This window comes from Aplidium turbinatum, chromosome 7, assembly GCF_918807975.1.
Source record: "Aplidium turbinatum chromosome 7, kaAplTurb1.1, whole genome shotgun sequence".
Classification (NCBI taxonomy): Eukaryota; Metazoa; Chordata; class Ascidiacea; order Aplousobranchia; family Polyclinidae; genus Aplidium; species Aplidium turbinatum.
The window spans coordinates 11,166,289-11,190,623 of record NC_137478.1 but is presented as its reverse complement, the minus strand read 5'-3'; the positions used below and the strand labels follow the sequence as shown (position 1 = coordinate 11,190,623).

The window sequence follows — 24,335 nt, the reverse complement described above, 5'->3', positions numbered from 1 at the left end:
TCTACACGATTTCATCATCCAACAGCTCACATAGCTTTTCGTCGAGACCGATGTTCCAACATCGATTGACAGTTTTCCATGTTGCACACAAGCAATTGAGCAATCATAGTCGTCACCGAAATGAGCGATAAAGTCATCAGCCATAACAGCAGACATGAGCTTACTGCTACTCGCACACAGCTTAACGCTTTGAGTCAAGGAAAGATTGCGGCGTTTTCCCGCGGCCTTATCTAAAAAAGGATTTCAGATTATTTGTTTGTGACGTAATAATCTTCCTATCTGAGCCGAGTTGCTAAGTGAATTGACAAAAAAGTGCATTGACGACCCTCCCTACTACATACCATCCCAACTTCCCAAACCGGTGAGCAAACAGCTATACGTCCTGATCAGAGAAGTCTAGAGAGGCCATGACCAACTGGGTTTCTAAACGGATATCCGAATACATGACGGAATGGAGATCGTGCTTCTTAACCATTGTTCACACCAGTCCTTATGACACCACTGTTTACCAGGGCAGCGTTTCTTAACCGGGGATGCTGGAATACACTGTAGGGGGTACTAAATGCATGCAGTATAATATCAAAAATATCCTATTTTACTTTTCTGCATTTTTTCGTCTTTCTGCCAGTATCAGCATATTCGCAAATGGCGCGACGAATATGTCAAGTATGGCTTTACTGTATTTCTGGACAATCGTGGAGGACCAGACCGGGCACCGGTACACGACAACTGGGCGAGACAAAGTGGGCGATACCCACTTGGGCGAGACCAGGTGGGCGACGAGACAAGTGGGCGACGGACCAGGTGGGCGACGAGTCAAGTGGGCGACGAGCCAAGTGGGCGACGGACCAAGTGGGCGACGAGCCAAGTGGGCGACGGAAGCGAAAGTTTAGCCGTTCGGAAAAAATATGACTTTTAATTTTTACTTTAAAATACAATGATTGATTTGTACAAGGGAGGCAATGAGAGTTCTCACGCTGAGTTTCACGAAGCATTGGAAGCAACATTTTCATTATTTTTTGTAGCCTAGTAATACTAATAGCGCTTGCTGTTTGATGTTAATTTGCATTGTGACATCATCTTGACACATTATTTTGCAATTTGCAGCGTCAGGGTTTATCGTGAAGCTTAAGAGAAACCTCTCAGAAAAGAGACAAACGAATGGCCAAAGAGTGGTTGAAGTCAGTTATGAACGTTCTCTAACCGTTATCAAAGCTTGTCAGTATAAAATATGATTTTAATTTTTACTTTAAAATACAATGGTTGATTTGTGGAAGGGAGGCAATGAGAGTTCTCACGCTGAGTTTCACGAAGCATTGGAAGCAACATTTTCATTATTTTTTGTAGTCTAGTAATAGCGCTTGCTGTTTGATGTTAATTTGCATTGTGACATCATCTTGACACATTATTTTGCAATTTGCGGCGTCAGGGTTAATCGTGAAGCTTAAGAGAAACCTCTCAGAAAAGAGACAAACGAAAGGTCAAAGAGTGGTAGTAAGAGTAGCCTAATTGTAATCAAAGAGTTAGAAAGGAAAACCCCGCAGAGAGTTGTTGCAGCAAAATTTGATGTGGCACAGGCGCAAATTTCACGGTATGGAAGGCATGGGAAAAGCTCTTGAACAACCATCGTAACAACAACATCGACAAAACTCACCTTAAGCAAGTAGATCAAGAATTTCAAACATCATTATCGATGGAGTATGTTGCAAAAACTTCCGGTCACCATCGATGCTAATAAAAACGCTGCAGCCACCAACATAGCATGCGCAATCTGTTTGTTTTTTTTTTCGCTGAGACTTTTCGGTCATTTGTCCGAAATGACTTGTAAAAATTCGGTCATTTTTTATTTATTTCGGTCATTTTTTCTGATGAAAATATTTCCTTTCAAGTAGCTGATACAAACCAAAATTTGCACTTTCTGACTCGCTACAACATTAAGTTTCGCTGAGAAACGTTGTCGTGTTTTACCTGAGAAAAGTTGGAACAGACAAACATTTCTTCAACGTTCATCAGCGAAACTCAACCTTGCAACACTTGGCCGAATCGACTATATATTTGTGTGCACATTTTGACCGAATTGGCTAGGCTATACTTTTTTCGGACATTTTTCTAAAAAATCGGTCAATGACCGAAAAATCGGTCAATGACCGAAACAGCGCACAATTAGTGTTCTTGACGCTATAAATCGTATGTGCGCGGAAAATCCAATGTTTCATAGAGACTTGCCATTAACTTACATTTACAATGTTGTATGTGAAAGTACCAATAAAACTTTAATCCGAATGCTCTAGTCTAGACGCTGCGTAGCTGCATCAGCAGTTTACAGAACACATTGTGACTGACAGTCATTACTAGAGCCATTTTGTTTATGACCTAAAAATTGAAAAATATGACTTTAGTTTTAAATCAAATGTAGTTATTACTATCTGAAGCCTTTACAAATTGTTTCACCTAACGGATCATCAGAAGGTCTTATTCAAATAGAATCAAAATATTATATATTATAATCAATAATCAAATATATTCAAATAGATTCTATTTGAATAAGACCTTCTGATGATCCGTTAGGTGAAACAATTTGTAAAGGCTTCAGATAGTAATAACTACATTTGATTTAATTCGCTCTGCTTTGCCTTTTTGCTTGGCATTGAGCACTTTTTGTAGTATTAATAGTTTTCATTGTTTTGACTTTAGTTTTAGATATTCTGTCAAAATTTTTATTTTAATGGATTATTTTTAGAGCATCAAATTTATGCTAATCTCCGTAGTTAATGATTCGTATGTAAGTTTTTACATGTATTTTAAACAATAACACACTCGAACAACTAACAAAAACTTCTGTTTCGCTTGAAAATCACTACAAACATTCAAATGTCTAATGCATGTACCTCCCAAACCAGCTACTTAGTAGTTAAGATCTCACCACTGGCTGACCTAGTGACCTACCGCAAGTGTTTATAATATTCAGAGAATGGATTGTGTGTTGCAAAATAATGTGTCAAGATGATGTCACAATGCAAATTAACATCAAACAGCAAGCGCTATTACTAGACTATGCTAGACTACAAAAAATAATGAAAATGTTGCTTCCAATGCTTCGTGAAACTCAGCGTGAGAACTCTCATTGCCTCCCTTCCACAAATCAACCATTGTATTTTCAAGTAAAAATTAAAATCATATTTTATACTGACAAGCTTTGATAACGGTTAGAGAACGTTCATAACTGACTTCAACCACTCTTTGGCCATTCGTTTGTCTCTTTTCTGAGAGGTTTCTCTTAAGCTTCACGATTAACCCTGACGCCGCAAATTGCAAAATAATGTGTCAAGATGATGTCACAATGCAAATTAACATCAAACAGCAAGCGCTATTACTAGACTACAAAAAATAATGAAAATGTTGCTTCCAATGCTTCGTGAAACTCAGCGTGAGAACTCTCATTGCTTCCCTTCCACAAATCAACCATTGTATTTTCAAGTAAAAATTAAAAGTCATATTTTATACTGACAAGCTTTGATAACGGTTAGGGAACGTTTATAACTGACTTCAACCACTCTTTGGCCATTCGTTTGTCTCTTTCCTGAGAGGTTTCTCTTAAGCTTCACGATAAACCCTGACGCCGCAAATTGCAAAATAATGTGTCAAGATGATGTCACAATGCAAATTAACATCAAACAGCAAGCGCTATTACTAGACTACAAAAAATAATGAAAATGTTGCTTCTAATGCTTCGTAAAACTCAGCGTGTGAACTCTCATGGCTTCCCTTCTACAAATCAACCATTGTATTTTAAAGTAAAAATTAAAAGTCATATTTTTTCCGAACAGCTAAACTTTCGATTCTGTCGCCCACTTTGGCCGTCGCCCACTTGGCTCGTCGCCCACTTGGTCCGTCGCCCACTTGGCTCGTCGCCCACTTGACTCGTCGCCCACCTGGTCCGTCGCCCACTTGTCTCGTCGCCCACCTGGTCTCGCCCAAGTGGGTATCGCCCACTTTGTCTCGCCCAGTTGTCGTGTACCGACCGGGCACAGTGTATGACCTGCTATTCCGTTTCTTGCAACTCAAATTTGAAGCCTGCTAGACTCCGGCAACACCAGTTGAAGCATCCAACTGCGGAACGTGAACAAACCGACTCTTGTGGCTCTTTTTACATTACTTTCCTTTCAATAATGCAAGCCAAAGTTTAATGGCGGCACCAAAATTTTGACATGGTTTTTGCTCGCTGGCAGTCTGTTGGTAAATGAAAGTCAAATACTAAATCCTGAATCAAAACAGTAGCACAGTTTGTTAGACAAGAGACCTCATTACAAAGTATATCGCCAGCGACCTGAAAGCATGTCAAAATTTCGGCCTCTACTAAACTTTTGGCCGGCACTGTAGTAGTTGTATGGTAATGATAGTTAGGGGTACTAGACTGTTCAAGCCTGTTTGCAGGGGTGCTACAGTCAAAAAAGGTTAAGAAATGCTGTATCATGGTGTCCAGCGTCCACCATAGGTTGCCAGAAGGTCGTGCACAGCGCATACAAATAGATTTCTTGATTTTAATCACTGCTTTAAAGTTTTTTTCACAGTGTGGTTGCATAATAACAGACGGCCGGGGTTTAGGACTCTACGATTTAGGAAAGGACAGCACACTGGCACCGTAGTATAACTGGTTCAATGTCTGGAACACAGACAAACAGTCCATTGGAGTTGGTGAAAAACAACCAATGACAATTGTTGATTTCCACATCTACAAGACCATTATGGGAGTTTCTGCACCAAGTAGCAACACAATACTCAGCAGGGTCGTAGACTAAGGCTAAATTACTTGTTCCTAGCACTGAAGGGCTAGCACCCAATCTTGTGCCCGCAAGACATTTCAACAGTACAGTGCAAGCTGACACTTTTTCGCGAAAGTGTTCTAGGTGATTGCGATATGTAAGAGACCAGTTGAGTCGAACCCCAAAAGTATGTGGGTATGGCTTCAATAGGAAGTGTCTGCCAGGATAGCAAGCTTATAGAAAAAATATATACAATTAATGTCGTTACACCAGCAAAATTTTATCAATTTAAAAAACAAAAATTCAAAGAAAATGAAGGGGTGTACCAGCAAACATCTATAGGATTGGCCCATGATACAAGAGAAGGATCCCCAGAGGATACAAACTGATATGAATGAATCAACAAGTGAATAAAAAAATAACAGTTAACCTCTCAAGTACATGTAGCTCCACACAGAGTGAAATTTACATGCCTTTTGACTCTTTTTTATTTCTTTAAAAGTATTATTGACTCAAAAAGAATGTCTAAAAAGACATTACGAAAAGTAACTACGGACAAAGGCCAGTGTTTCGATCTTCAGATCTCTTCAGCGTAGTAAAGTGAACGTAGAAAGTTGTCTTGAAGCGTTGGTTGAGGTGATGATTTGAAACTTGAGTGATTGTTGTGAGACAATGAGACTGGATTTAAGTTTTAAATTTGGACCTCAGCGAAACGTAGTTTTACAGCCTATTAAAAGGTGTGATTTTTTTAAGAGAATTTGTGCTAAGAAATGGCAGGAATTTGTTAAAAATAAAAACTAGAAAAAAAGACAAGAATTTGCAACTGAGCTAGGACAAAACAATCATCTGAGATGGATCTAAAATACAAGAAATTAGATTCTAGCGGCACATATAAGTATAAAAATTCAAAGAAAATGAAGGGGTGTACCAGCAAACATCTATAGGATTGGCCCATGATACAAGAGAAGGATCCTCAGAGGATACAAACTGATATGAATGAATCAACAAGTGAATAAAAAAATAACAGTTAACCTCTCAAGTACATGTAGCTCCACACAGAGTGAAATTTACATGCCTTTTGACTCTTTTTTATTTCTTTAAAAGTATTATTGACTCAAAAAGAATGTCTAAAAAGACATTACGAAAAGTACGAAAAGTACTACGCTGAAGAGATCTGAAGATCGAAACACTGGCCTTTGTCCGTAGTTACTTTTCGTAATGTCTTTTTAGACATTCTTTTTGAGTCAATAATACTTTTAAAGAAATAAAAAAGAGTCAAAAGGCATGTAAATTTCACTCTGTGTGGAGCTACATGTACTTGAGAGGTTAACTGTTATTTTTTTATTCACTTGTTGATTCATTCATATCAGTTTGTATCCTCTGGGGATCCTTCTCTTGTATCATGGGCCAATCCTATAGATGTTTGCTGGTACACCCCTTCATTTTCTTTGAATTTTTATACTTATATGTGCCGCTAGAATCTAATTTCTTGTATTTTAGATCCATCTCAGATGATTGTTTTGTCCTAGCTCAGTTGCAAATTCTTGTCTTTTTTTCTAGTTTTTATTTTTAACAAATTCCTGCCATTTCTTAGCACAAATTCTCTTAAAAAAATCACACCTTTTAATAGGCTGTAAAACTACGTTTCGCTGAGGTCCAAATTTAAAACTTAAATCCAGTCTCATTGTCTCACAACAATCACTCAAGTTTCAAATCATCACCTCAACCAACGCTTCAAGACAACTTTCTACGTTCACTTTACTACGCTGAAGAGATCTGAAGATCGAAACACTGGCCTTTGTCCGTAGTTACTTTTCGTAATGTCTTTTTAGACATTCTTTTTGAGTCAATAATACTTTTAAAGAAATAAAAAAGAGTCAAAAGGCATGTAAATTTCACTCTGTGTGGAGCTACATGTACTTGAGAGGTTAACTGTTATTTTTTTTATTCACTTTTTAAAAAACAAAGTTTGAAGATTTGTTGTCAGAGCATAACAGCAATATTAAACATTCTCACATGTTTCGATCTTCAGTTCGTTTTTTAGGATGGAAGCTCTTCACCAGTTTTCTCACTTTACTTGCATATTCCATTTCAATAGCACAACGCTCTTTGACAAATTTTGAATATTTTTCTTCAAAGTCAATGCCATGTTGATGGTGTTTGTCAACACTTTCAAATTGATCCTGCAAAATTTAAATTCAAACTAGTTTCTCTAATTACTTTCCATTGTGGAAGTATGATGTTATTCTTTATTACACTGGTCTACACGATTTTTGCGGTATGAACTTTGAGAACTGATTTAGAGTAACTTTGGGGAGCTGAATCCGAATCTGACCTCAGATTTTGCCTATCACGCCAGGTTTGTGAGATATGCTAACAGCAAATTGTTACTTTTGTCAAAAGTGGAAAATTTGACGTTGAATATAACATATAACATAGGCCTAGTGAATATAACAGAAGCTAGTTGCTTTTACCCTAGTTTATTGTGAAGACGGTGGTTTATTTATATAATAATGGTATCGGTAGGCTACTGGTTTTGAGTGTAGGCAATAAAGCACTACTTAATCCATACATTAGGTGCAAAGGCTTATAAGGCGCACGGTCAATTTATGAGGAAAAAAAAGGACTTAAATTGCGCCTTATGGTCTGTAAAATGTGGTAATTGGTCTTCTTGCACCTAAAATGACAACCTTATCTTTTACTGATCTCCGGAGCTGATGTAAACCTTAAAAATCATGTCGACTTATTCCTGATATGGGATTTGACTACATATTATACTGTATTAACAAATGTATTGTATATATATTAACATATAAACTATATAATATATATATGGTATATTACCATATATATATATTAGGGTGGTCCAAAAAAAACTTTTTTTGTAAATGTTAACGTCTCATCCTAAAATATTGTTACTATTGATGAGAAAATGATATATGTGAATTTTCATAAAGATTGGTTGATATTTAGAGGTTGCTACTGGGGTTCAAAGTTTTGTCGTTTGCCCCCATTTTAACGTTTTGAGAGGATGTGATACAGATATGATATGATACGGTACAGTAAAAAATATGGTACAGTGCCATGGTATATTGCAAGAAAAATACAGTTTAATAATTACTCTATATAGTCTGTTTATAAACTCATGTACGTCTGTATTACGAATTATACTAACTGGTCTACATATACAAAATGTGCGACTTTGTATACTTGTGTTTAAAGTTCAGAGACTAAATTTGACAATCAGCAACAACTTTAGAAGACAGTAAATAAACTACATGCACATTGTACAAATGTACATGATGTAAACTAATATACATAGTACATACATAGTTATTACCCTCTAAACCAGGGGTTCTCAACCGTGGCCTTTGGCCCCCCAAGGGGACCACAGAGCGTTCTCAGGGGAGCCACGATAAAAAGCTTCATTAATGAATTATAACATGTATTGATGAATTATAACAGAATTGTGACACAAAAAACACTCATGTAGGATTGTAGGTGTTAGTATCGTAAAGCTAGCTAAAAGCATGTTTTTTCATCGTATGTTCTATCTCACTGCATGTTGCATCATCTTTTGTGATTGTAACGTAACAATTAAGGATACGCTTGATTTACTAGCGTAGTCTATTACGAAAAAGAAAGCATTAAATCATTTAATCACTCGTTAACTGTTTTTATTGATTTCGTTGTTCTTTAAACAAATACATTTTTATTTCGCTCAAGGGAGCCATGGTCTTTTAGAGCCACAGTCTGGGGGGCCATGACTCAGAAAAGGTTGAGAACCACTGTCTAAACCCTTGACAGCCTGTTTCACCCTAAAAAGGTAATCATCAGAAGGTCCTCCTTTTAGGTTAAAACAGGCTGTCAAGGGTTTAGAGCAGTGGTTCCCAACCTTTTTGACCTTGCGGCACCCTATCAAAGAGATAAATAGTTTGCGGCACCCTGGCAAAACTGGGTCAATTTTATGAGATTTCTGTATTTCAAGTAACTGTATGAAATAACACAGAATGAGTTGTACAGTATAGCGCGCGTAAATAAATGTATTTATTCAAAATTTAGTGTGAAATTTGGGCTTGACTTCTTGCACAAAGTCCCTTAATATCTCGAGGCACATTCGACAAAGCCACCCACATTTCTTCCTCGACTATAAACCAGGCCTCGAAATATCCGGCGGTCATGACCTCCAGAATGACCTCGAATGTCTGCTGAAGCCGACTCGTTGGTCAGTCATAACTGACCGCCGCAAAATTCTTGACAAAAAAAGAGCTAATGCAGCAAAAAATTATTGTAAATTTGAATTGTTACAATTGTTTGTTTAACGCGAACAAATACGGAGCTGACACAATAATAGTACAGGCAATTGCTTTAAAGATCACATTAGGGTGGCGTTGTTAACGAGCTGATAGCAAAAGTAGCCATTTTTACATCATTTCAACGCGTTGCCTTGAAATAAAGTTGTCTGAACTTTTCGGCAGGATATGTATTCTAATTTTAACAATGAGGATTATTGCGTTACATTGATCGTTTGTTAAAAAGAAACGTCACAGAGAAGCAAGTCTCAGCTGCTGGGTTCCGCACGTGCTTAGACGAATGTGGCGAGCTGGAGATTTACGACCCCGCACCGGCAGTAATCGCTTGGCACAACAACTCTATAACGCAAAAACCACGGAATAAGTGATCGTTAGGGCCATTTAAAGTCATTAAAGTCATATTTTTTTCTATGCATCAGTAAGTCGTGAAATCAATTTTAATGCAAAAACCGCATCCCTATGAGGTGTATTAAGAAAGTTATGAAGTCATATAAAGTCATATTTTCCTGGTTAGGTCATAAATCAGCTTTTTAAGTTATATACTCATATTTTTGAGATAAAAAGTCATACCGTTGTATACTTTAAATAAAAAATACCAATTTAAGCGGTGAAGCAATTAAGCACTAAGAAAGTAGGCAATTTCTGATTGAACGAAGGCAAACTGTAGGATTAGCCTACATAACACTTATAGTCACAGACCTATATTTTATGAGGTCACACATTGAGGTCAACTTAATACTCAAAATGGAAAGTTGTACGTACACCATCAAAGAAGCCCATGCTGATCTAAATGCCCTTGATTTCGGAAAATATTCGCTTGAGCTCAAAAATTACATCAAGAAGCGATTGGACAAAAACGATGTGAAACAAATTATGGAGCTACAAAGACAAGACATTTCACTAGCGCTTTATGCAAAACTGCAGAAGTGTCAACCCACGTCAGCGTCTGTGGAGCGCTCATTTTCCTTACTAAAGTCATTTTTACGTCCAAATCGTAACTTCAAAGACTCCAACATTCCACACTACATGAAACTGTACTACAACAGTGGTTTAAAATAAAAATGGATGTGTATTACTGTTATGTTGCGTATGTTTTACTCTTTAGTTCCGTGAGTGACGTTGTTCGCATGTAAAAATAAAGATTTTCACATAAAGTCATATAAAGTCATATTTTCCAAAAAATAAAGTCATATTATTGATTTTTTAAGGTCATATAAAAATGGCCCTAGTGATCGTAGTTGCTTTTGTAATAAGGAAATTTGTATTGTTGTTTTCAATTGTGTTTATTGCGTCATTACACGACTGTCATTAACACACTGATTTATTTGCAAGCAAACTGCTCCAGTATACTTCAGGGTAGGGATGGGCAATATAGAATTTCGAATAGTTGCAATCCGAATATCTAATTATTCGAATTGAAATCACATTTCGAATCGAATTTTCCAAACCGAAATGAAACTATCCCCTTTTCCAACTACCAACATTTTTTATCGATTTTTCGCCGATCACTTTCGGCTCAGCGATAGCTATTCGCTCTAGCGAAAACGGCTAGCCAGCTCCAATTACCAGTGCGGTTTGTGGACGTCGGAAGACCGTTGTGCTGTGGATTTGCATCTATTTTCATCGTACTAAACATGAAACGCAATTCAACTCTGGGTGAGGCTACCGCTACACCTAGCGTCGGAAGTTCCACAACAATGCAGTAATCCAATATAGATTGATCTATGGAGCTCCGGTGAAGTGACAAATACTTCAGCATCAAGTAATGACGACAACGAACAGCTTTCAGCTGCCGAAGAAATCCGATCGTATCTTTAGGCAAAAGTGAAAAACAGAGATGCAATTGAATGGTGGAACAAAAATTAAGAAAAGTTCCCGCTGTTGTTTGATCTTGAGAGGAAGTATTTAGCCACTCTTGCATCCTCAGAAAGATCCTTCGCGAGTGCGGGATTAACAGCATCAAAACTGCGATTACGGCTCAGATAGCTGGAGAGCATTTAGAAGCTTTAAACATTCTTCACTGTAACAATTAACAAAGACTTGCTCTCCTGGGCAGTTACTGTTGTTTTTCGTTTTGTTGCCGCTTTTCCATTATGTGTCCTCAATAAAACCAGAATAAAAACAAAGCTTTTTGACATTTTCTGAAATTAAACAAAATTCTAGAATAAGTATTCGAAATTCTAAATTAGAAAAATTATTCTAGAATAATTCTAGAATAGCTAATTATTCTATTTTGCCCATCCCTACTTCAGGGTCGGTTAATTAAGCCATCAACCATTGCAGAGTTATTCTGTTGTAGAAAATCTTCTTCTACAAACACGACTACACAATACTGTAGTGCGATTTTGTGCAAAATCTACATGCAAAAAATATGTCCGGTTGAGATATTAAATGTCCGCTGAAAGGGCCAGTCCGGTAAGACATGCTTGACCGCCGGAAAAAAGTACAAATTTCGAGGCCTGATAAGCAGTCGTTCTCGTTTTTTAGTTTTAATGTTTGTTTGTACGGAAAATCCACTAATTCGGAGACCCAATTGTAATCGCAAAGCAATTCACAAAATATATTCATATAAGTATAATAAACAAATCAATTATAACTTAGCCTTTTCTCGATTAGCTATGTAGGCTATCGTGTTTGTATGCGCACTGCGCAGGTATAGTATCCCCCATGCAAAAGTTTCTATTTTATAATGGTTCGCAAACAATCGTGCAATTTTATAATCGTGCTGGATCACACAATCCGATAATTCATCACTGCAATTTGACTTTGTGCGCCATGAAACGTAAAATAAAATCATGAAACCTGGCAATAATGATGCGTTTCAAACGTTTTTACGGAAAAAACAGCAATGAGTCAAAATCTCTTTCACGCTGTTTTTCCTGGGCGAGAAAGCAAAGGCTTACCATGGATTAGAGTTAAAATAAATAAATTCCACACTTAACGGGTTAAAGTTAAAATATCTCGCAGCACCCTTGAGCATTGCAATTGGCACCCCAGGGTGCCGCAGCACCCTGGTTGGGAACCACTGGTTTAGAGAGTAATAACTATATTTGATTTAATTCGCTCTGCTTGGCTTTTCGGAATGGCCCGTTTCGGCGAGTCCGATTCGGCGAGTCCGATTCGACTAGGCCGATTCGGCGAGTTCCCTATTCGGCGAGAGCCTTTTTCGGCGAGTGCCCTATTCGGCGAGTTTTTGAAATTTTTAAAAGGAAATTATCGGGTACCGTAGCCTAGGGATGGGCAATTCAGAATAATTCACTATTCCAGAATTATTCCGGAATACTAAACCGAATCCAGAATCGAATCCAGAATACCGAATTCTATTAACTTCCAGGCTCCAGCAACACAAAAAGTAAAAAATTTCAGACACAAAAGCTACACAATCAAAGTAAATGTATGTTGCAATGCAACACATTAAGGCATTCTAAATGACTTCCAGCCAAATGGGGGCAGTGTTGCCAGATGATGGAAGCCGCTTGGCAACAAAAAGTAACTAAAATTTCACCAGATATTTAAAACACCCTAAACAGGCCCATAACCAGCCGGGGGCCAGGGGGGCATCGCCCCCCGCCCCTGAAAAAAATTCGCCCCCCCTGGCAAAATCCCAACATTCTCGAGCAACAGCTACAATTATAATGATTTTGCCCAAAATAATTTTTTGGCCCCCCCCTAAAAAAAAATTGCCCCCCCTTGCTCTGCGGTCTGGCTACGGCCCTGACCCTAAATAAAGCAATTTCGCTTAAATACAAATAGTTTTTAAGACATAAGACACTGCCATCATCCATATGCAAACCTCTTGCAAAACGTTTTCTATACGAGCAGGGATTATTGCCTATTGCTAAAAAGTTTAAAAAAATTGAAAAAACTTTCTTGAAAAAAATTGAGTAGGGAAAATTTCACCAGATTTCATCAAAAAGTTATCTGGTTCCAATGTCAAAAAGCTTGGCAATAAAGACCTCTAAATTTCACCAGAATTTTTTAATTTGATATTCTATTTTCCCATCTGGCAACGCTGAACGGGAGCGCAGCTTAGTTTCCGTCAAGCCGCGGTCGAAAAGAATCGCTCGGAAGATGCTGATGTGGCAGGTATGCTGAGGTGTTTCAGAGCCAACTCCTTTAGCAGGGGGCATCTGCTCAATGTTGTTACGCCCACCAGTCAAACTATCGCAGAGTCGCATACGCACGTGGATTGAAAAAAAGCATTGTAAAGCGTGAAGAAAATTGCACGCTTAGTTTCTTTGATTGCTCATGCGAGCGAGTGACGTAAAGTTGCATGCGCCGTGCGCGCACAACGCGTGCACAATGTTTTTAAAAGTTTGCGTGCGTAAACCACACTTTTTTCAGTTCACTGTCTCCAGCTGACAGCTTGCACAAGACTTATGTATATCTTTAAAACCGAATCTTATTACCCGGTTTTATTGCCGTTTTGGATTCGGATAGTTTAGGATCCGAATCCTTCTGGATTCGGTATTCTGAATTGCCCATCCCTACCGTAGCCTAATTACAACTGCCGTTTTCACATCGTTTTAACGTCGCTAAACGTTGAAATCGTGCAGAAAGGAATAAAAATAAAATGTTTGAACTATTAAATTTAAATTCGACATGTCAGTTCAGTTATTTTTATTTTTGACCATCATATCAAAAACAATACACGTCAACATAGCAAAGGTAGAAGCGACAAAACGCGAACGTTAAAACGTGCTTGAATTCGTCATGTCAGTTCAGTTATTTTTATTTTTGATCATCATATCAAAAACAATACCCGTCAACATAGCAGAGGTAGAAGCGACAAAATGTGAACGTTAAAACGTGCTTGAATTCGTCATGTCAGTTCAGTTTTTTTTATTTCTGATCATGATATCAAAAACAATTCACGTCAACATAGCAAAGGTGTAGAAAAAGGTAAAAGCGACAAAACGCGAACGTTAAAACGTGCTTGTGACCGAAGTAAGTTATTGAGTTGAAAGAAATTTGGCAAGGTTGCATCACCTTCAGAAAAATTTAAGATATGAAGGAAAAATAAAACAAAGAAAATGTTACAAAAAAAATAATGTTTATGTCTATAAGTTAGTACTTTTGAATAGTTAAAATCATAGGCGCCTAACTATTTTTTTGGCCGTGGGGGCGAAAGCGTGTTTCATCAGCAGCAACGTAAATTCAGCGAAATGTCACGCAGATGGATGACGTAATTATGTCGTCACACTAGGATTGCTTTTATTGCCACACTCGGAGTTATCGCTACGTTCGACCTGCCGTTAATTATTATAAACAAAGCTCGACCAAAACACATGCTATGCGTCTGCGTTCGCTAGCGGTTGATGGACTGCGACTCTTTAAGCTAAGCACAACATAAAGTTTAGCAACGAACAAGAGACAAAAAGGTTTACTAAAAGGTATACTGTAAATGGAATGAAAATACTAACTTGATCATATGCTTGAAAATATACCTGCTGAAAGCAAAATCATTCATGTTTACATCAATTCAACAGCATGTCACCTTTAATAAATTTAAAAGTTGCTGACATCCGTAAACAAACAGCCCTTGAAAAATATTTACAGATAGACGTTTGATTAAGTTTTCGACTTGACATTGCTCCCTTTTCACTACAATATCGCAACTTGTGGCTGACCAGCTTTCAAGTTCCAATTCGCTGTAATACGCCCGTTTTCGTGTTGCAGATGAAACAAACGATGCGCATATTCCCCGCCTTTGATCGGGTTTCTATGGCAACGGACGTGTGTGCGCCATGCAGTTTGCGCGAGGCCGTTGTTGTGTTGATTATGCCGCTTGTGCGACTGTGGGCAGTGCGGTTTGTACCAGCCCTTGTTACGTTGGTTAGTGGTAACCTCGGGCCGAGACTTCAAGTTCATTTTCACAGCAACCGATTCACTGCCGCAACAATTCTCTGCAGAGGTTTCGACTTTCGAAAGCGACAGCGAGACTGTTTGCAAGCGTCTGCAGACGTTAAATCAACGTAAATATGACAGATTTTTTTGTCTGGGGTGGGATTGTAGCATTGCTACTCGTTCTAGTGATTATTTACTGCAAAGCTGTTGCGGTTTGCATTTAAAAATGTTTTCCTGCTGCCGATCGCTAGTTCATCTATTGTTTTATGTATCAATCAATGCCGCATAAAAAGTTGCTCCCACGCGGAAATATGCGTGGGGGTCTGGTCCCCACGGCTTAGGCGCCTATGGTTAAAATGATTAGTTTGGATCAACAAATGTGTGACCTACACTCCTACAGCTTAGATTGAAAGGAAATTATCGGGTAGGCTACCGTAGCCTAGTTATCCCGACCAGCAAAAATTTGTTCCAAGAACCCAGTTAGCCTAACAGTTCATTTTTACATTGTAGTAACAGAATGAGAAGGCTAACCAAGTGTGTGGCCTATCGTTTTAACGTCGCTAAACGTTGAAATCGTGTAGAAAAGGGTGCTTTTGCTGACTAGGATACTTTGAAACTGAGAAACATCCAAGCACGTTTTAACGTTCGCGTTTTGTCGCTTCTACCTTTGCTATGTTGACGTGTATTGTTTTTCATATGATGGTCAGAAATAAAAACAACTGAACTGACATGACGAATTTTAATTTAATAGTTCAAACATTTTATTTTTATTCTTTTCTGCACGATTTCAACGTTTAGCGACGTTAAAACGATGTAAAAACGGCAATTATAATTAGGCTACGGTACCCGATAATTTCCTTTCAAAAATTTCAAAAACTCGCCGAATAGGGCACTCGCCGAAAAGGGCTCTCGCCGAATAGGGAACTCGCCGAATCGGACTAGTCGAATCGGACTCGCCGAATCGGACTCGCCGAATCGGACTCGCCGAATAGTAGCAGACCCTTGGCTTTTTGCTTGGCATTGAACACTTTTTGTAGTACGATATTAATAGTTTTATTGTTCAGTACATACATATAGGAATTATTGCGCGAGGGTCTTTCTACTGCAGTCTGGATATCGGTGATCAGCGACGACATGCAAAAGATACTGTTTTTGTTCTTCGTCACATGTGTGCAATGTGTTGTATTCCGTGATCAACGCCACTCCACGCTCGGCAGTGTCATTTACAACCTTCATTGGAAGGTTGTAAGATTTTGTTTGGAAGATTTTGTTTGGAAAGATTTTGCTACATCAAATACAAACCGATTTTAAGGCCTTGAATTTGTCTTTATCATTTTTGGAGATAGACCCAGATAACTGGAAGACCAATGACGCGTATCAAAGAGCGAGAGCAATTGTGAGTGAAATGAAGGTTGTAAATGACATTGCCGAGCGTGGAGTGGCGTTGATCACGGAATACAACACTTTACACACATGTGACGACAGACAAAAACAGTATCTTTTGCGTGTCGTCGCCGATCACCGTCAGCGATATCCAGGCTGCAGTAGAAAGACCCTCGCGCAATAATTCCTGTATGTATGTACTATGTATAACTGTATGTATGTACGAAACACAAACGACAAAACTTTGAACCCCGGTAGCAACCTCTAAATATCAACCAATCTTTATGAAAATTTGCATATGTCATTTTCTCATCAATGGTAACAATATTTTAGGGTGAGACATTAACATTTACAAAAAAAGTTTTTTTGGACCACCCTAATATATATTAGAGTGCACACAATGCCGTCATATCAATCGATTTTTATGTAGATTGGTGAAAATGTTCTATTTGATGGGAAAACAGCTTTTGTGAAGTTTGGTGATGATCGAACTACGTCTATGTGGGCAACCGATGACATGGAATTTAGGTCGATATTGCCATGACACCGTGTTGAATTTAGGGTTGCCATTTGCAATAAGTGAAAAAAAGTCTCGACTTGACAGTAGCTCCAGTGAGGACGATCACGATCAGTCGTTAGCCTCATATATACCAGACTCTAAGCCAAATAAAAGATCTCATGAAAGAGTGGTGAAGTCCGGAACAGAAGCCTTCATTCCTCATGATATACTTACTTCCCCGAGACTGGTGTCATTAGCTACACGACTGAAAATGACACCTGCACAGCAAGCCGCCTTTAGTGAGGCATTTGTAGAGGAAGCTGGGGGTGATGCTTCAAAAGTCTCTACATCATATTCACAATCGGCTAAGGTCAGATGTGTAGTAAACAAAAAAATAGCTGGTAAAATTAAGAAATCCTGGATCCCACCGACCTTTGCCTCTATTCACCGGGATGGGAAGAGCTTACCCACTCTTCAAAACAAATACGAAAAAGAAGAGAAATTGGCCATCGCCATTGGCAAGTTCTCTGATGAACTGAAGTTACTGGGAACACCTGCTTATCAATCTGGATGGAAGAGCGAGCTGGCGAAATCATATCAAGACTGACCTTAGAGTTACTGCAAGAATGGCAATGCTCTGAAAAAGTTGTGAGTATGGTATTTGACACAACCTCATCAAACACTGGACACTTGACTGCTATCCAAATTCAGGCACGTCTTGAACGTGCACTATTCTGGGAAGGTTGTTCTCATCATGTCGGTGAGTTGATAGTGGGACATGTATTTGAGAACTTGAAGATAGATGTCAGCAAGTCACCAGAAGTAACTTTATTTACTAGAATTCGTAAAAAATGGAATTATATTTCACATGACATCAATCAACCACTCAACTACTTTGACATTTCCAAGCTCCCAAAAGAAGCACACAAGTATGTTTTGAAATGGAAAGATAAACTGATTTGTTGATCAGAGCAGAAAGCCAAGTTCTTGAGGGATGACTATAAAGAGATGATGAATTTGTGTATGTCATACTTAACTCCAGCCACACAGGCAAAATTCCTATGTCCTGGAACTGTACATAAGGCCAGGTGGATGGCCAAGTTGATTTATGCATTAAAACTTGTTCTACTGGAGGATCAAATTGCAGCTCTGCCGAAGGGAACTGTCATGACAACTTCTCAGGCCACCAAGATTAGAGATTTTGTGAACGTTGTCTCACTTGTGTACTGTACCTGGTGGTTTAGATGCAGTGTAGCCACTGATGCACCTTTGAATAGCTTACAGTTATATATAGACATTCTGAAGTACAAAGCCATCAACAGCATCATATCAGACAGTGCTGCACGATGTCTCAAACGACATTTGTGGTACTTGTCCAGTGAATTTGTTCCTATATCTTCATTCAGTTCTAAAGTGAGCAATGCAGATAAGCGTCAAATAGCTGACAGACTTCTCAATTTAAAACCGACAGAACTACTTGCTGCTCCAACTAGACGTTTCGGCACCAGGTACGGAAAACCTACATTTCCGGACTCCATTAAGCTAGACTCCAAACTTTCAGACTTTGTTGATGTGGACTCATGGTTTTTTTTTTCATCTTCAAGAATTAAAGATGAATTCCTTGTTTTATCAGTCAAAGATTGGGAGTTGTGCAAGGCCTCTCAAGAAGCTAAATGCAATGTTAGAGCTATAAATGTTACCAATGATATTGCTGAGAGAGGTGTGAAACTCAGTACTGATTTTTTAAATAGTGCAAGAATTGAAGAAAATTACCAAAACACACTCCAAGTAGTGGAGAATGCGAGAAAAATGACACCTAATTTGTGAGAGAAAAAAAAGAACTCTTCAAACAATGAAAATGTATCATTGTGTATCAATTGTGTACTGTACCTTAATGTGTATTTTTCTTGTATCTATAATTATGTGTACCGTATAACAGCACAACTTTGCCCAAAATTTGTGAGTTAAGTTTGAGCACAATATGGTCTTAATATTTTATTGGATTTGTCTAATGGATAATATTTAACAGTATTATTCATTAGACAAATCCTATAAAACATGAAGACCATATTGTAGTCACACTTTAACTCACAAATTTTGGGCAAAGTTGTCCATCCGGGCAAAGTTGTGCTATTTTACGGTATCTATAAGAATGCTCAATACTAAGAGCAATATCAATACATTTCATTAGAAACACATAAAGTCCCCTTTGTAGATATAGATACATAATTACATGGTGTATCAGAATGTGTATCTTAACTTTAGTAACTTGTCCAAAATATTAGAAATAGTCAAAAATAATTACATGAATACACACTGGCGCCGACTTACGGGGTGGCCACGCCACCCCGTAACCGCTGTGGCGGGGTGGCAGCCACCTCGTTTAAGTTACATTACTTACTGCAAATAAATGTAATTTGAACGGACGTTTAAATATTTTTTTGATCATTGGTTTTCGCTTTAAGTCAACGTAAAGCAAGAGGTGGACTAATACAGGATTGCGAAGAAAATGATTGTTTTTGTCACAAGCATGATACTCGCGTAACATCAAGCAAGCTACGTGAAGATTATGCAACACGTGGCTACAAGTTTTTTCCTTGTTGTTGCGATCGTTTTATTTGTTACTTGTCATAAGTCATTGTTACATTTGTTAGGTTTACAATGGGATTTAATAATCAATAAAATACGATCTTTCCATTGCCTCCCTTAAAACTATTTTTTGAAAATTTTTAAACTGCTTGTAATATCGCTATAAACTATGACAGCTATAAAATTATCTCCATGATCGATAGCTCCACTAGAGCTGGGCGATATTACGATATTTCGATACGATACGATATTTTTTCGGCAGCGATATTTATTCACAAAGCTCCGATTTTATCGTTTATAAATGTACTGAAATTATAGCAACATTTTCGCATGCGCAGTGACACAGACATCGCATGCGTAGACAACCCAGTGTGTGTGCATTGTTTACGCATTGCGAGCAGTCTGACATCGCATGCGCAGACAATCCTCAAGCGTGTGTGCATTGTTTACGCATTACAAGCAGTCTTTGTGATTACGCAATCCTGCTTATTGATTCCCACGTGTTGCGTTGTTGCGAAGGATGAAGTCCGGTAAATACGATAGGAAACTTGCAAGCTGACTGAATTTACGTAGCATAGCGTAGCGGCCGTAGCCTACGGTAGCTACAGCTAGGTAGATACTTTATTTTGTTTTGCTACTCACAGCTGCATCTCTATTTTGCATCAAAAACTATCAACAAGGATAGCTGCATCTGTACATGGTGGCGAGCTAATGCACTGACTTTTCCTACACTTGCAAAAGTTGCAAGAAAACTTCTGTGCATTCAAGCCACCAGTGTTAGTAGTGAAAGAGTGTTTTCACTTAGTGGCTCAATTGTTTCCAAGAAGAGATCGTGCCTAAAACCCTGCAATGTCAACATGCTGACATTTTTGTCCAAAAATCTTTAGTTTGCGACGGTTAAATCGCAGCATTGTTTGCAATAAATGTTGTTCATTTCAGTACCAGCGCTCAGTATGTTTTTCATGCAGTTATAGAAAACCGTGCTTTGTGATTCGCCGTAAAATATCGAAACTTAGATAATATCGTTTTATTTTTGGTAATATCGTATCGAAATTATTTTACCAATATCGCCCAGCTCTAAGCTCCACCTCCTAAATGAATATCTATTTTCAAATTTCATTAAAAAATTGCAATTTTCGACACTTTTTGAGTTTTATTTAAAAAGTGCACTTAGTAAAGTAGCAGTTTCAACGTTCTGCAAATTTACATGATTCTATTCAAGGAAAGCTACACCCCTGCCAATTCCCAATAATAAAAGCAACCTTTTTCAATTACTCAAGATTTTGCACTTTGAATTATTTTCCGATTTCACTTGGAGTGTACTGTCATCTACTTCATGCTTTAATTTCTACTTTGTTATCTACAGTACTTCATGCAGTAATATTGCGTGTCAATGCGTGACAAACTGTGAGGCGGGAATTTATTGGTCTGACATAGGAGTTGCTTGTTACATCATAGAAAAAATTACGAAAAGTCGTCCAGTAAAAGTTTTTCGCCGACATTCCAGTTTTATTCAGCTTAAAGATGCCACCGAAAAAGCGTTCAAAATTGCAGCCTTCCATTGAGTCATTTTTTGTTGCGTCTAGTCCGGATTCAGCCAGCATGAAAGTGACCAAACGCCTGAACGAAACGAAAGTGTACCACTGCCAAAAGGCGTTAGCACGATCAGGGAGGTGGAAGAACCGAGCACGAGCAGGATAATCGCTGTTGAAGAAAGAAGCGATCAAAAATCGTGGGAGAGCGAATTCCCGTGGCTAGAATAAGATAGATGCAAAGATAAAGCATTCTGTCCGATTTGCAAACGGGCAATTTCGCACAACAAAATAAAGGGTCCATGTCTTTTAGGCGCTGACAGTTAGGCGCTGGTCTAATAGGCGCGCACACTGTGGCGTCTGGATATTTAGGTGCGGAGCACTGTGGCGCCCGTTCATTTAGGTGCTATTCCTACTAAAGTCTGTAGATTGTATCAGCTTGGCAGGTAGGGGCGTAGGGCAATGCTTTTCACACAAAATATTATATTGAACAGGAAAATATATTGTTTTGTTAATGCGTGTGCGTTGTTGGTCATGGCTTCAGTGAGTGAAGTTGCCTAAACTGGCAATGCTTTATCACACAAAATGTTTTATTACACAGAAAAATATATGGGTGAAGCTGCTTGAACCGGAAATGCTTTTCACACAAAATGTTATATTGAACAGAAGAATATGTTATGGCTTCCGTTAGTGAAGCTGCTTAAACCGGCAATGATTTTCACATAAAATGTTATATTGAACAGAAAAATATGTTGTTTTTTTTAATGCGAGTGTTCAGCATTTATTTGTTGTTAGTGCAGGTTTGCGCCGGCGAAAGCTTTATCAATAAATTATTCAAGTTTCTGAAATGTATGAGATTGAGTTCACTTTTAGTTAGGTCAAATAATAACTAAACATCAGTAAAAAATGTACCGTAGGCTGTACTCAAGCGGGCGGTAGGCTTGAGTGAAGAGTAACTTAGTTTTCCGTCAAAACCCGGACTAGGTTTAACGAGCGAAGTCTCACCATTATGCTTGCAACTTGTAGCCAAGGTGTAGCCTATATGCCCTGTAAAAATGTATTTATGTGAACAGTAGTAGAGCAACTTACGCGTTCTCGTCACATGGCCAATCCATCCCGAACAGAAGTAATTTATATTTAATCTAAATTACCAGACATTTTTCACACAAATCTGTTGTATTTACGCAGTAAAAACATGTCATGTGATCGACGTAGACGCACAATCTTGACATCAAATGAAAGCATACATCTTCAGCTATCCGAAGATGCAAAGCTTTGCAATAAAATTTAAAACATTCTATGTACAACTAGCAACTTTCCAAAAGGTATTTTTTCTAATTTTTTTAAAAATTAATAATTGGCAGAAAAGTATATATACTCCATTATAATTTTTACTACCCAAGCATGATACAATAATATGAAAATATATGTAGTTTAATCGAATGCCAAAACAACTCTGCACATAAGAAAAAATTTACTTCGTTTCTGCGCGCAATGCTTTAGGAGGTACAGCAGAATGATTATGGAGAAATTTGGAAAATTTTAAGCAAAAAGTTTACGTAATTTAGCCTACAGTCTTTTTGATCGAGAAATTCCAAAGTAAGGGGTTGCCTAGCCAGTTTTGACTGTTAATTCCCATGAGTGAAAGAAAAAAAATCCACTGTGTCCCCATCTTTAAGAAGTCCTCATCTGATAACTGCACCGCCAAAATATATTTTTTTAATTAGCCAAAAAAGGACAGGCAAAGACTATGGATCTGCCATCATTTACAATTGATCATGCCATCAAAAATTCCAAGACGTGTGTATACGTCCGTGGTCGTGAAAGAGTTAACTAAAAATGAACTCAATAATGTTCGGAAGCTTCAATAATTTATTGATAAAGCTTTCACCAAAGCAAACCTGGACTAACAACAAATAAAACAATAATAAATCAACTAATAAAACAACAATATATTTTTCTGTTCAATGTAACATTTTGTGTGAAAAGCATTGCCGGTTTTAGCAGCTTCACTCACTGAAGCCATGATATAATTTTCTGGCAAGCTGCCAAGCTAATACAATCTACAGACTTTACTAGGAATAGCACCTAAATGACCGGGCGCCACAGTGCTCCGCACCTAAATATCCAGACGCCACAGCGTGCGCGCCTATTAGACCAGCGCCTAACTGTCAGCGCCTAAAAGACTTGCTCCCAAAATAAATGTGGCGTCGGTAACTCTATTAAGTCAGCTCTGTAAAAGTTTGGACAGAAACCGGGTATGGCAACTGGAAGAAAGGAAAACAAGGAATCAAAAAACATAGGGATAGTGGTATTCACAAGTGGTATTCAAAAATACTTTTGCCAAATGTTAAGTGTCAGAACAGCAACGTAATAATAAAATTCACGACATGCCTCCTGTGCTTTGTTTTAAAGTTGCTTTGTAAATTATCAAGCTACAAATCAGGTGTGAAAAGACAATTGCATCTACGAAACACGCTTAGTAAAAATCAAACAAAAACATGCAGTTTGAAAGTTTTTAGGTTGCCATATTGTGCTTTCTGCCACCCCGTGCAAAAATAAAAGTCGGCGCCTATGTGAATACATGTATTTTGTATGAGGTTATATACAGTAATTGTACAATTTTTGTTACTTTTTCGGAAATTATGGGATTTTTTGATAGTGGTGTTGCCCACATACCGTAGACATTCACCAATCTCACTGATATTTGGCCCAGCATAGTTACTCATCTAATCGAACAAACAGGGGAATCTACAAATGAATCGGGTGAAAAAATTCAAAAAAGTCGGCATTGTGTGCACCCTAATATATATGTATATATATATTGTATGTACATGACCCTGTGAAATTAACACTTCTGCAGCAATTTTTTTTATGCCACTGGATTAAAAACAAAAGTTGTTTGATTGAAGTAAAATATCGGATCACTTCATTACAATTATTCACACAAACTTGTTTACATTTATGCAAATGGTGAGAGAATGCTTACCCATAGTTCTTGACCCCAGTCCATATTATACTTGATGATGGCTCACAATCATGCACACCAATACATTAACTCAGGTTATCCTAAAAAAGAGTTTAACAATTAACATGTACGATTGTACGTCCCAATTACATATTTGCAAAGAAATTTATTTGACATATTATGAACAGTCATGATGCTTGTCTACTAGCTATCTAAGCTAACGCTTCCTAACAAATGCATCATGGCACACTAGTGGCGTGCGTTATGAAGGGTGGCGACGATGTCGTCCTCTGCCGATGTCCTAACCCCGATGTCATCCTCTCAGGATGCAACCTAGTTCGTACCCTGAACAGTTTGTACCCTGAAAAGATCGAGAGAAAAAATTAAAAAAATCAGAAGTCGCTGATCGCAGTTTTCGCAAACATTTTAAAATTTTCCCCC

General features: G+C 38.1%; 1 protein-coding gene across 1 annotated transcript in view; it reads right to left on the bottom strand.

Moving 5' to 3' along the window:
• LOC145774401 (formin-binding protein 1-like) overlaps positions 1-23,943 on the bottom strand; it is a 148,960-nt gene extending 125,017 nt beyond the window's left edge. Inside the window, exons 1-2 of the mRNA XM_082585650.1 lie at positions 23,916-23,943; positions 6,780-6,946 (exon numbers count right to left, since the gene is read on the bottom strand). Of these exons, the coding sequence (XP_082441776.1) occupies positions 6,780-6,946; positions 23,916-23,939 (191 nt within the window). The 5' untranslated portion in view covers positions 23,940-23,943. The remainder of the gene's footprint in view (positions 1-6,779; positions 6,947-23,915) is intronic.
• Between the last annotated feature and the right edge of the window lie 392 nt (positions 23,944-24,335).